This window comes from Podarcis gaigeae (genome assembly GCF_964106915.1).
Source record: "Podarcis gaigeae genome assembly, chromosome: 8".
Taxonomy (NCBI): domain Eukaryota; kingdom Metazoa; phylum Chordata; class Lepidosauria; order Squamata; family Lacertidae; genus Podarcis; species Podarcis gaigeae.
This window is the reverse complement of record NC_139684.1, coordinates 9,186,827-9,200,323: the sequence shown is the minus strand read 5'-3', so window position 1 is coordinate 9,200,323 and position 13,497 is coordinate 9,186,827. Positions and strand designations below refer to the sequence as shown.

Sequence of the window (13,497 nt, the reverse complement as noted above, 5' to 3'; positions counted from 1 at the left end):
ACCCACAGACTCTATCCCAACTCACTCCCACTCCAACCAACCACCCGACTCCCAACAAACTCCCCAACAAACTCCTCTACCGACTCCTTCCTTTGCCCCTCCCAGAGCTGGTTTTATAGTCCCACTGACTCCACCCCCCTGGGTCCTGACTGGGCAACCTGTTTAACTATTTCACCTCCAGCACTCTCATATATGTTAACGTCACCCCCCCCAAAAAAAGGTTTCTTTTGCAAAAGAGGAGCTGAATGTCACTTAACTCACATCTGCCCCATCGGGAGGTGAATTTTGGCAAGTAGTTGGTTGAAAACATTTGTTATGATGCACGTGCCCAACAACTGTGCAGGGTTCAGTCTGTCGCTGTTCCTCCAGGTGTGCCTGCATCGATGCCAGACATGCCCAGAAAGCTTCCCGCAAGTGGTCCTTGGAAATGGACGTCGCCCTGGTTCAGTACATTAACCGGCTCTGCCGCCACCTGGCAATTACACCGGCTCGGCTCCACCCGCATGAAGTGTACTTGGACCCAGCTGACACTGCTGACCCGCGCGTTTCCTGCCTGCTGAGTATGTGTGAAGTTCTGAGCTGTGGGACCTTCTTCCTCCCAGATACTGGGTGCCTGGACCAGTTTTGGGGGCAGGTGTGCTGAGGAGCTCATGGCCCGGCTGGGAATGCCTTTATCCTTTGTCTCATCCCCTTCCTCTCAGTCCTTGACATCTCTGTTCAATTGCAGACATCCCCATTGAAAGCCTCCGCTTGCGCTTTGCTCTACTCCAGTCCCTCAACACCACTTTGGAGACGTTCTTCCTACCGCTAGTGGAGCTCCGGCAAACGGAAATGTACACCAACAGCATTGCAGCGCTTCTCCAAGAGGCCAAAGGTCAGGGCTTCTCATGGACTAGGTGGCTGGGTGATCCTTGGAGGGTTATAATAATAATCCTATTGCTAATGCAGGAAACTAAAATCATGTCACTCCCACCACTACAAAGGCTGATATGAAGAAGTCATTCACATATCAAACTTTTCAGAAGTTGCTTTAGTTACTCCCATCTTTCCTGTCAGTTCTGCCACCTTTTCATCACAAGGTTTTGCTGCTTCAGAGGTCATGTTTAATTTTCCTTTTGAGATGTGATTTTAGAAGCTTTTGACTGTTTCTGTGTTTTCGGTGCCCTTGTTAGGTTGCTGTGAAATCTTAACGTGAATCAGTCAGAGCCTATCTATTCTTCAAAATACATATCCAGGGCTCCTTTCTTTAACATTTAAATGAGTACTGCTTGTTTTTGTTCTGTTTTCTTTTGGTTAAGGTGGTTTTGTTTCATTACTCTGCTGGAACAGAAGCTAAGGACCTAAACTGCCATCTTGGTCAGTTTCTGCTTCTCTCCCCCACCCCCCACCCCCAGCCAAGGTTAACAAACAAAGAACTGTTGTGTCTATTCCTTTAGGATTCATCTTTTATGATACAAAAGTGGCTGTCATGAACAGAGTGCTAAATGCCACTGTGCAAAGGACGGCGGATCATGCAGCCCCCGAGATCACCCTGGACCCGCTTGAAATTGTTGGAGGTATGGTAGTCCTTCTTTGCTTATATCTGTAGTAATAAGCAAAGGAGGAGGAGGAAGGAAGCATGCCTTTGGAGCTGATGGAATTCAAATTCCTGCCCACACCAAGCTCATTTCTTTTCCTCTCCCTGCTTTTGCACAGGAGAGATTCGTTCTTCAGAGAACTCCTACTTCTGCCAAGCCGCCCGGCAGCTGGCGTGCGTGCCATCCTCACAACTCTGTGTGAAATTGGCCAGCGGGGGAGACCCAACTTATGCCTTCAACATTCGCTTCACAGGCGAGGAGGTCCATGGCACCAGTAAGCAGCTTCTACTTTTCATCATGGGCTGCCAGAAATTTTACTTGCAGCAACTATTTTCAGAAGTAACAAGCCACCAGCACTTAAGTAAGCTAGTGGGGAGTATTTAATATGAAAATTCATCCGGATCTTTTTCAGCAAGAAGGTATCAGGGTATATCTCCTGCCTCAAATACAGCCCACTCAGGAAAACGGTGCCTTACTCCCCCTTTTAGATCCGTCCCCACAAATATCTGAGAAGACACCTTAAAAAGAATCTATTGTTGGTTCTTGACTCCAGTCCACCTTACACATATAACTAGAATTGGCACCCCTGTGCATTGGAGGGGATATAGCAAAAGAGAGACCTGTTGGCGCAGGCCTTGCAAATCTGCACACATTTTGGGAAGAGGCAATGAAGGAAATTTCTGAAATATTAGTTGGCACCAGTGCCTTTATACCCCAAACTGTCTTCTATCACTTTTTGATGGGTCAAATACAGACCTAACACGTAAACCATAGTAGCTGCCCATTCAATCATAACACAGGGCTGGAAGGAGGTTTTTTCTTTAAATACTTGGTTCAATAAATTAATGTTTGTTTCATTTCTGAGAAACTGACTCATACATTAAGGGTTGCTATGGATTTTGCTTTCATTTGGCAGCCTTTGGAAAACTGATTTGCATTCAGGACATTTTTTCTATGTGTTATCTCTGCGTCAGTTTGTTTTTTTGTTGCAACATCTCATTTATTGTGTAGTCTCTTGAGAATGAACTTTATTTTGTAAGGTGACGGCTTTGAACCCTGTTTTTAAAGTTTTGTACAGGGTTTTTCCCCCCCTCTGTAACAAATGGCTGTTGCCTCCAGCAGCACAAGTTGAGTTGGCTGGTTAAGAGGACTCCTTTCCGGGGGGTTGTTACCCCAAGCACCCCGACTGGCTGTGGCTGCGCAGCTCTCAAAGCTTCATCTTCCTTCCTTCCAGGTGGTTCCTTCCGTCACTTCTTGTGGCAGGTCTGCAAGGAGCTCCAGAGTTCACTGCTCTCCCTGCTGTTGCTCTGCCCCAGCTCAGCAGTCAATAAGAACAAGGTATGCTAAGCCAGTGCAGAAGAAGGGGGAGCTGCCTACCGCCACCCTGTGAAGCTACAGCAGATTAGCGCTCTTGCTGCCGCTGCTGCTGGCCACAGGGAGGCGCCATACGTTTTGCTGTGATACGGCCAGGGCCGGCCCATTCATGAGGCAAGGTGAGGTGACCACCTCATGCAGCAGGATCACAGGGGCAGGAGATCCGAACTCCAAGGAATACATCGCTTCTACTGCCGCTGCAGTGGCATCAATGGCTGCAGCACACTTCTTGGAGTCTGGATCTTCCATCTCTGTGGAAGGTACACCGCCTCTGCAGCGGCCTCTCAGTGAATAGGAGGCACTGTTGGTTTCCTTCCATGTCTAGGGAGGAAATGGCATGAACTGCCCTCTGGGGTCTCCTGGGCTCTGCACCTGCTCACCATGGTTCAGAGTGGGCCCCTGCCCATCCCCTGCCCCACCGTAGCCTTGGATTCCTATTTCAACTGTTGGATAAAGTTGGTTTCCAGTGTGGCTCTTCGCTCACCCCTTCTTCCCTGGTGGTGGAAGCCTCCATTTTGTGGTTTGCCTCCGATGCCAAAATGTCTTGGGCTGGCCCTGGATAGGACATCATTGAAACCCTTCCTTTTTTAGTGGAAAAGAGGAATACAGTGGAACCTCGGTTTTTGAGCGTCTCGGAAGCCAAACGTTTCGGCTTTCAAAGCCAAAAACAAGGAAGTAATTGCTTCTGTTTTCAGACACACCTCAGAAGTTGAACGACTTCCAAGGCGTCTTTCTCCATTTTTTCAATGGATTCCACAGACCATCCATTGAGCCTCGGTTGTTGAACATTTTAAAAGTCCAACGGTCTTACGTTTGACAGCCGAGATGCCACTGTACATCTTTAATGAATAAATACTATTCTTGGGCAGATTCTGCCTTCCTGGCTAATGCTGTTCTCCACCATCAGGGCAAATACATCCTGACACCCAGCCCCATTAGCTATGGGGAGGAGCAGCTGCTGCATTTCTTCGGGCAACTGCTGGGCATTGCCATCCGGGCAGACGTCCCCTTGCCCCTGGATCTCTTGCCCTCCTTCTGGAAGACTTTAGTTGGAGAATCACTAGATCCAGATGTTGACCTCCAGGAGGCTGACATACTGACCTACAACTACATCAAGAAATTTGAAAATGTAAGTGATGCTTCCTCCTCTTCCCCTGATTTTCAGTCACCTGTAGAAGCTGCTGGATGACAGACTATAAAAGGGGTCCTGTTTCAGCCAAGATCTATCTTGGATTGATTGTGGGTCTCCTTTCATCACTCTGTCTACTTTGGTGGCATCCTGGGGAAATTCAGTGGGGCTGAGTGTGGGTCAGACTGCAGGTTGAGAATCAGGAGAGCCAAGCAGCCTGGAGATGTTGTGCTTTACAGTGCACCAAAAAGTGAGGCTAGAAATTTTCAACATTCTTTTATGATGGGTTTCCCCCACCAAAAGTCTCTGTGCATCTACAGCCCCTCTTGTGTTAACCACCCTTTTCAATAATCCATAGATTTACAGTGTGAATCTCAAGACCTCTTAAGTGCTCAGATCAGAAAGTGCATGCACCCAAATGATAGAAATGCCCCATTTATCTATTTGTCTTTAGAGTTTTTAATTTAATATTTAATATTTTATTCTTTTACAATGCTTGGAGTGCTTTAAATAGGCATAAAGTTGTATAAATAATACATTTCCAAATATATGCACAACATGCTTGACCAGTAGACAGCAAAGAACTCCCAACTGTCAAAGCAGAATCCACCAGGAATGTCTGCAAAAGCCTCTCTGTAAAGAATGGAACTTTGGCAAGAACTCCTGCAATGTTGGTGGGACTTGGGTGAGAGAGGCTTCCAGGGAACTGTACTGTCAAAAGTTCTGCTCAGTTTTAACCAGCTATTTCTTATGTCTCTCTCAGAAGTGCCAAAATCAAGATTGCTGCTCCATTTCGCAGCATTTCCAAAAAGCATCTGTCTCTTAGCTCACAACTTAGGCAGAGTGCTGTGTCTTAAAGGAGCAGTTATTTCTTACAACATGTGTCATAGTTCTGACTCAGCAATTGAGGCGCACCTTCTCAATGACATCACAGATAGATACATGCCAAAGTTATATCTGTTGTTGTTTAGTCGTTTAGTCTTGTCCGACTCTTCGTGACCCCATGGACCAGAGCACACCAGGCACTCCTGTCTTCCACTGCCTCCCGCAGTCAAACTCATGCTGGTAGTTTCGAGAACACTGTCCAACCATCTTGTCCTCTGTCGTCCCCTTCTCCTTGTGCCCTCCATCTTTCCCAGCATCAGGGTCTTTTCCAGGGAGTCTTCTCTCTCATGAGGTGGCCAAAGTATTGGAGCTAGTGTGTCTGAAAGAGAATGAGTGCTCCTGAATGTGACCCAGGTGTCCTTCATGGGCCCAAGGCAAGTGGGGCAGGAAGAGATCTGTATAACTCTTACTGGCTACCTCTGTGTTTCTGGAAAGGCCCAGAACAGGTTTAGGAAAAATGGACGGACCCTGTTGTCTGTCCCTTCTGGCTCCAGTACTCTGGAGGTGCCACACATCAGGGCCTTGGCCTCCCCTAGCTAGTAGCTGCCCGATTCTCCTGCCTGCTCCAGACAGTGGCGTAGCGTGGGTTATCAGCACCCAGGGCAAGGCAAGTAATTTGCGCCCCCTAACCCATGGATTTGCGCCCCCTAACCCGTGGATTTCCCTAACCCCCAGATGTTGCGCCCAGTGCGGCCGGCCCCCCCTGCACCCCCCACGCTACGCCACTGGCTCCAGAAATCCTCTTGCCCTTCTTCTCAGCACCTTTTCCAGTCTTCACAATGCCCTAGCGATTTTCTCATTTCTGCAAGTCTTCCTTCAGTGAGCCAAGGCCAGCTGTCCTCCCACAGTGCCTGGTGGCTGTTGTCCTTCTGCATATACTCCTGTGTAACATGAACCTGCTCCTCCCGTTTAAGTGAATTGGGAGCCCCATCCATCAGCACTCCAGCTGCACTTTGCAGATCACGTAGGCCAGGGCATTGAGGCATTTGCTTTGCCTGGGAAGGCTGAGCCAAGCCAGTTCCTGTCACGTTCCTCTCTGGTACTGTAATTTGCTCTACGCGGGGCTGCCCTTGAAACTGTCCCACAAACTCCAGCGGGTGCAGAATGCTGCAGTGAGGCTCCTCACGGGTGTTAGGATACCTTAAAAGGGAGCAGGCTTTGTGAGTCACAGAGTCTGCGTATTTCCTGTTCACAGGATGTTTCTGTTGTGTCTATGCTTTCGTCTCTGTGCCTGAACATGTAAGCAGGCAGTCATGATTTTTCCTTTGTTCTGACCAACGCTGAATAAACTTCTCAATAATGCTCTCCTGCGTGCAACTTTCGCTGTGCGAATTCTGCTGATAGAGCGTGCATAAGTTCTGGAATGTCACAAGCTATTTGCTGGAGCTCGTGTGGCTAATTGCTGATACTGCGTTTCTACGGGAGGTCGATGATCGTCCGGAGGTGACGTGGGGGCCATGATGGGCCATATCTCCCTGGCAGTATCCCAACAACGGGGTCCCTGCCATGGGAGAATATTCACCCAATGTTTTACCAGTTGCACTGGCTCCCGGTGGAGTATAGGGTCATGTTCAAGGTGCTGGTCTTGACCTTTAAAGCCCTTTGTGGCTTAGGGCCCTCGTATCTACGGGACCGCCTCTCCTGGTCTGCCCCACAGAGGACCTTAAGGTCCATGAATAACCATAGTTTAGAGGTTCCAGGCCCTAAGGAAGTCAGACTATCCTCCACCAGGGCCAGGGCCTTTTCAGTGATGGCTCCAACCTGGTGGAATGCTCTGTCCCATGAGACTAGGGCCCTCCAGGATGTAACCTCCTTCCGTCGGGCCTGTAAGACAGAGCTATTCCACCTGGCCTTTAATTTGAATTCAGCCTGATCTTTTATTTCCCTTCCCTTCCCTCCCCCTCCCCTTTTATGAAGATTACCCACTCTGAGACCCCACAGCAAATTCTCCCCTGGCCGCCTCGCTGGCCCAAGTAGGACCAATTCAGCCAGCTAGCCCTGGTGACTATCTAGTGCTTATTAGATGGATTTTCCCCAAATTGATTTCTGAACTTGAATGTTATTGTTATTCATGTTTTTATACTGTATTTTATGCTGCTTTTACAATTAAGTGTTTTAAATTTGTTGTTAGCCACCCTGAGCCCGGTTTTCTGAACCGCGAAGGGCGGGGTATAAATAAAAAATTATTATTATTATTATTATTATTATTATTATTATTATTATTATTATTGGTGTTGTCCTAGCTGAACGACGAGTCGGAGCTGGAGGCCCTGTGTGCTGAAATTGCTTCCCAGCACCTTGCGATGGAGAGTCCCGACTGCCCCAACAAACCAAGCTGCAAGTTCACATACCTGACAATGACGGGGGAAGAAGTGGAACTGTGCACCAGAGGCAGGCACATCCCGGTTGTGTGAGTAGCAGGGGTCTTTGGGACGAAAGGATTTGCGTGTGGGCAGTAGGGGGGGAGGCTGCATCATGGGAGTGTGGCGAGAGTTTCACCCCGGAGACCTGACCGTCTGCCTCTTTCCCCTCAGGTGGGAGAACAAGGACGTCTATGCAACAGCCATCCGGAACCTGAGGTTACGCGAGCTGCACAATCCAGAGTGTGCGACGGCCGTGAGGGCTGGCCTGGGCTCCATTATCCCTTTGCAACTTCTGACCATGTTGACTCCCCTGGAGATGGAGCTGAGGACCTGCGGCCTCCCCTACATCAACCTGGAGTTCCTCAAGGTGTGTTGCTGCCTCCCAGGCTGCAGAGTGGAACCTTCACCAGCCAAAGGTTATGCAAACCATGTAGCTGCATCCAGAGGGTTGGAAGAATCTGGTAGCATGGAGCCTTTATTTATTAGATATCGGATCCAGTTTAAAACATGACTCAAGTCCAACAATACAGTGCTATGATTCTAGTAGCAGCGGGGGGGAATGAGCCAGAATCATCCCGAAAGCTTGGTGGGGGGAAAGATCCATAAGGTTTGGGGACCTCAGGAACTTCTCCCCCTTGGGTCGTAACTGTTCTCCCTCTCCCCCTTTGTCTCTTTTGGTGGGCAGGCACATACCATGTACCAAGTGGGACTGATGGAGACCGACCAGCACATTGAGTTTTTCTGGGGGGCACTAGAGATGTTCACACAGGAGGAGCTCTGCAAGTTCATCAAATTTGCCTGCAACCAGGAGCGCATCCCCTTCACCTGTCCCTGCAAAGATGGCGGACCAGACACTGCGCATGTCCCTCCGTACCCCATGAAAATTGCACCTCCGGATGGCACTGCAGGTGAATGGGCCACTGGGCTCTGAAAGAGCTTTGTCTGCACCTTTGGGGAAATGAGTATTTTTACCGAATCTCACCAAGCTGAGGACTAAGTTGACAGACAAGCGAACATCCCGAAATGTTGCGATGAGATCAGATTATGTTTCTGACATCACTTTGACTTTCAAAGCAACGGAACCAAATGGGAGTGAAACTCTTCTTGACTTTTGGGGGCATTGATTTGCTTTGCTGTGTTTGTAAACTTCCTTGATGTTTCATCAGGAAAGTGGTATATAAATTGACAGAAAGGCAAGACACACAATGCAAGAGAAGAAAGGGGCAGAGGGAGGGAAGACGAGAAAAAGCAAATACACAAAGTTCTTCTCCAGCTCAGCTGTTGAAGCATCATTTATATATGGGAGTTGCCATATATTTGCCCTAGTTTCCCTCCAGATCTCTTTGTTTTCTGGTTTCAGAGTTTAGAATCAATGTCTTAAAGGTACCAAGAGCTGCTAAGAATGAAAAAAGCTCTTGCCTATGGGAGCAGATTGAACTGCCTCTTCTTTTCTGCGTTTCTTTGTAGGTTCCCCAGACTCGCGCTACATTCGTGTTGAAACCTGCATGTTCATGATCAAACTTCCTCAATACTCCTCCCTGGAGATAATGCTGGATAAACTCCGGTACGCCATCCACTACCGCGAAGACCCTCTCAGCGGCTGAGCTGCTGCACATCTTTAGGCAACGGGCGTCTCTGCAGAAGTCCTTGGAAGAGGCTCCTGCCCAGCTGAAAATTGACACCGAACGGCGACAAGGCGAGAGTTGAAGGCTGATTCTTTCCTCCAAACCTTTGCCTCTGCAATGGCACTTGCAGGGAGGCTTCCATTTCATACTTGTAGGCTTTTGTGGTGGATGGGTTGTCTTGTTTGTGAAATATTTCTAGGGTAAGTTTAGTACACAGACTGATGTTCACAAACCTTGAGATCCTTACCTTTTTTTCATAATTAGAAGAGTGCTAATCACTGAATGGGAAGTTAATGAAGCTTTCAACGCCGAGTGCTCCCCGCAATCATTTCTGAGTGCAAAAATGGAGCGGCTGCCACACAGAAGCCATTGACACATAACAGAATCCTCACTGGGGCAATGACTGAAAATTTTCCCTTCCTGCCAGGTATGCGGGTGGCCACTTCACAGCATTCCACACCTCCAGGCTTTGGTGGCAAGGATCTTGTCAATTCACACGTTTCATTAAAGAGAGGCTCTGTAGAAACAAGTTTCTGGGTTCCATCACACTACAAGTATGAATTACTCTTTTGCACACACAGAGACATGGTTCAGTGGCTAAAATCCACCGGCCCTGCCTCTTGGCTTTCTACAGTTAGCAAAGCCGGTGGACACACTGCGACGTTTTTGTACTCAGAAATGATCACTCGGAAATTATTACTACTAAAATGTTGCATCCAGAAAGTAGGGGAGATGAAAAGCGTCTGACTTCCGCGGTAACGTTTTACTCTTTTTTGGGAAAGCTACAGGCACGATCCGCTCTGTCTTGCTGTTTTGTGGTTTTCTTTTTTGCTTCATTGGGCTTTCCACGGGGTTCCTACACAAAGGGAGCTACACAAGAGCGGAGCTGGGTGGAATGGGCCTGTTGCAAGGTGCACCCTGCCTCAAGACCCATCAAGCAGACACATTTCCCCGCCCCCTTTACTAATATGAAGTGTTGTGGGTCCTGAAGAAGGTAGTGTTGCTGGAGTGATCCATTTCCGGGTTGCCTTCAAACCCAAGATGCAGTGCTATGTAGGAGTTTTAAGTGCCAGTACTTGGTTCTAAATCTTGTTTTTTTGGCCTGCGAAAGCCTCGCCCAGTTTTGCAAGCTGTAAGCTAGGGCCTGGCGGGAGACAAGAGTCAGAATAGTTTTGCTTGCCTGTAGCAACGGAACAGCTGTATTTACTGTATATAACTGTGAATACTGGTAATTATTTGGGCTGCATGGTGTGTGGAAGGAGCTCGGGAAAGAGTGTGAAAGGAAGTGTGTGACTGTTTTTAGAGCTAGATATTGGCTTCCAACTTCCATTGTCAGAGAAGAACTTACACCTGTTTAGGTATCACTTTCAGCTCTTGAGCCTTGCCCATTTTCTGGCCAAAGTGGGCACAATGCGTTCAGATGAAAAACAAGTGTCGCATGAAGGACATGCTGGGCTGAGCTTCACCAAAATCTGGCTGGTTTTGTTTTGTTTTGGAATTGCCCAGCTTTCTCTTAAGGGAACTTCTCGCTCAGTCAAATACCTCACAGGCCTTTCTGTTGCCAGCTGTGAATATGAGGAAGCTGTTGCTGCTGCCGTTCCTGCTGCTTCCTCCTCGAGGATGTAGGGACGTTGGGAGTCTCCACCCCTCGGCCCAGAAGCATGTGTGCTGTAAAGTGACTTGATGTATATTTATTCCAACTATTTATGGTTGCATTTAACAAAACAAAATGTCCTCCATGGTGTTTACACCCTGCCCGGCATAAATGGAGTTTCTGTTTGGGAACATTTTGTATCCAAATCTTAAGCCCTTCATCTGCGTTGTGGATTCCTATTTTGGAAGAGCAGGTAGGGACAAGTTAAAGGGTGCTGCTAAGACGGAGCAAGTGGCAAAGAAATCTGCCCTGGACTTCCTGAACCCATCAAATTGGTTCTTGTTCACTGTACGAACATTGACTATATAGTCTGCAGTAAGAGTGTCTCTCACTAAATACTCTGGGTTGTGACTTTTTATTTTTAACTTGAATATTCATTCCGAATGTAAAGCTGTCCTAACAACAGCAGAGAATATGGATGTTGAGGCATTTAAGCTTATGTTGAGGCATCTGTTTTGCTATTTATTACACACTGTTAACCTGTTTTAAGTGCTCTTGGTCAGGTATGAAATATCCAGGCTAAAAGGGAACTCTTACTACTTGTCTGCTCCTTAATCTTTTGCCTGGAAACAGCAACCCTGTGACCTCCAAGCTGCATTCACCTACGGAAAGTTAAAACTACTTGAGATGACGAATTGCAGGCTGCCTGATCTCTGGCTCATTTGGAGATGGGTTTAAAGCACTGTAGTTTTTAATTTGTATTTAATTACAGCAAACGTGTAAATATTTTGTACAAAAGGGAAAAGTGAGCCAAGGGATGCCATTCCTCTTGTGCAGAAGGGGCTCCCAAGTTCCTCCTTCTGCCCAAGGGAGATGAGCTACCAAGCTGACAAGTGTGTTTTGTTTGCCTTTTTTTTTTTTGTTAATTTATTCTCTGCTTTCCACACCTCGATTCTACTGCGAAGGTCTCCCCTTAGAACTGTTGTCCCTTCTCAACTATATCAGATACAACCTTAGCTTTCCTCCGTAAACCCACCACAGTGCTTTGTCCCTGGAAATAACATTGCAAGGTTAGTTGCCACTTGTTTTTCAGAAGTCTCTTTGGCTTTTCTTGTATTTAATAAATGCTTACTTTTGGTGGAAGTGTCCTTAAAGCTGCTTTATATTTGATCAGCTGGGCCTGGAGCATGTTTGTGTGACACAGGCTTCCGCTGACTTTCACCAGGCACTAGGAATCACTAGAACCAGAATGCCTCAAGGGGCACAACAACAAACTTCCCACCCAGTTCTTTTGTGCAGGCTTTCAAAGCAGCATTGTTGATTGTGATAACTGTTTATGTATCTGTACAAACTTAACTGGACCAGTCCCTATGAAGTCAAGAAAGGAGAGGCCGGGCATTTGCCAAATCCACCTTGAAGCCCTTTGCAACACATAATATGTGCCAAAATGGCAAGCTAGTTGCTGAGAGCGGAGACTTGAGCTGGGCTGCCTTTTGTCATTTGGCTACTGAAAATAATTACAGAGTGTGCAAAGATCTGTAACTAACTACTGCCAAGGCTCTGTCATACTTTGAATTCTGTTACTAGACTTTTCATGTACCCACTGAGTTCTTCCAGAGGGAGTTCAGGGTGATCTTTAGCTGCATTAATAGAGCAGTCTAAGCAGTGAGCAGAGCTATTATAGCCTTCAGTGCTAGCAGGAGCAGCTCTTCTGTTTTTCTACCATCCTTTTTGCATCCTCCACTATCTCACAGCCAGGGCTCTGTAGATGAGGGGATTTTGGCAGTTCTCATAGAATTGTAGGATCAGAAGGGATTCGGAGGGTCATCTAGCCCAACCCCCCTGCAACGTAGGAATATCATTGCCCTATTTTGTGTGGTTTGTTGTTGTTTTTTACCAAGATCAAGGAGTGAGTTTGGGGCTCTGTTTGGACACCATTTTGAAACAACATGGCAGCTTGAACCTGCTGATGCCACCACCTCCCCAAACTGACTTCTGCAAGTGAGGTGCATGTGGTTCAGGTCGCTACTTCCCATAATGCAGTAGAGGCGGCAGCAGCTGTGGTGTGGGAGGTGATGGCAGGGGCCTAACCACCACTGAGCTCTGGTCTATTGGGGGACAAAAGTAGACTATTGTATTTAATACAGTGGCACCTCAGGTTAAGAACTTAATTGGTTCTGGAGGTCTGATCTTAACCTGAAATTGTTCTTAACCTGAAGCACCACTTTAGCTACTGGGGCCTCCTGCTGCTGCTGCTGTGCCGCCGGAGCACGATTTCTGTTCTCATCCTGAAGCAAAGTTCTTAACCCGAGACGCTTTAGGTTACAGACTCCACTAACCCAGAAATAGTACCTCGGGTTAAGAACTTTGCTTCAGGATGAGAACAGAAATCGTGCTCCAGCGGCGCAACGGCAGCAGCAGGAGGCCCCATTAGCTAAAGTGCTGCTTCAGGTTAAGAACAGACCTCCAGAACAAATTAAGTTCTTAACCCGAGGTACCACTGTAAATTATTATTATTATAGCACAGGAGAAGTGAGCACAAGTAGCCCTGGCACAGCAGCACCCAGCACAACCCCTCCTGCAATGTGGCTGGATGTATATGCAGGGGGAGAGGCAGTTGTCCCCCCCCCCGACACCCACCCACTTTTTAATTTTTTCGCCAAGTGTGTAAATCTGAATGCTCACAAGTTAGATGTGCATAAGTTGTGGGATTACTGTAAAGAGAGCAGTGGTGATTTTCGCTTCCCAAACTTCCGAATTTTCAAGTGCACAATGGTAAGGAGCCCAGTCCATCATTTCAAGGGAGCTTGTTAAATAAAGTAACTCGGGCAGAGACCATACACCCCTTTGGAGGGCAAGTGATGGAGCAGTGGGTTACATGAGGACACAGCAGGGACTGCTGCAGTTTGAGAAACTGCTCCTCTGGTTTATATTTTCATATGTGTCATCT

At 47.5% G+C, this 13,497-nt stretch overlaps 1 protein-coding gene across 2 annotated transcripts in view; it reads left to right on the top strand.

Annotated features, from left to right (window-relative positions):
* Positions 1-11,690, top strand: part of HECTD4 (HECT domain E3 ubiquitin protein ligase 4) — a 113,622-nt gene extending 101,932 nt beyond the window's left edge. For both annotated transcript variants that reach the window (XM_083750036.1, XM_083750035.1), the window contains exons 67-76: positions 370-560; positions 728-874; positions 1,437-1,556; positions 1,696-1,851; positions 2,812-2,915; positions 3,859-4,080; positions 7,209-7,375; positions 7,500-7,695; positions 8,014-8,236; positions 8,796-11,690. In XM_083750036.1, coding sequence (XP_083606162.1) covers positions 370-560; positions 728-874; positions 1,437-1,556; positions 1,696-1,851; positions 2,812-2,915; positions 3,859-4,080; positions 7,209-7,375; positions 7,500-7,695; positions 8,014-8,236; positions 8,796-8,932 — 1,663 coding nt within the window. In that variant the 3' untranslated portion in view covers positions 8,933-11,690. The remainder of the gene's footprint in view (positions 1-369; positions 561-727; positions 875-1,436; positions 1,557-1,695; positions 1,852-2,811; positions 2,916-3,858; positions 4,081-7,208; positions 7,376-7,499; positions 7,696-8,013; positions 8,237-8,795) is intronic.
* Positions 11,691-13,497: the final 1,807 nt, after the last annotated feature.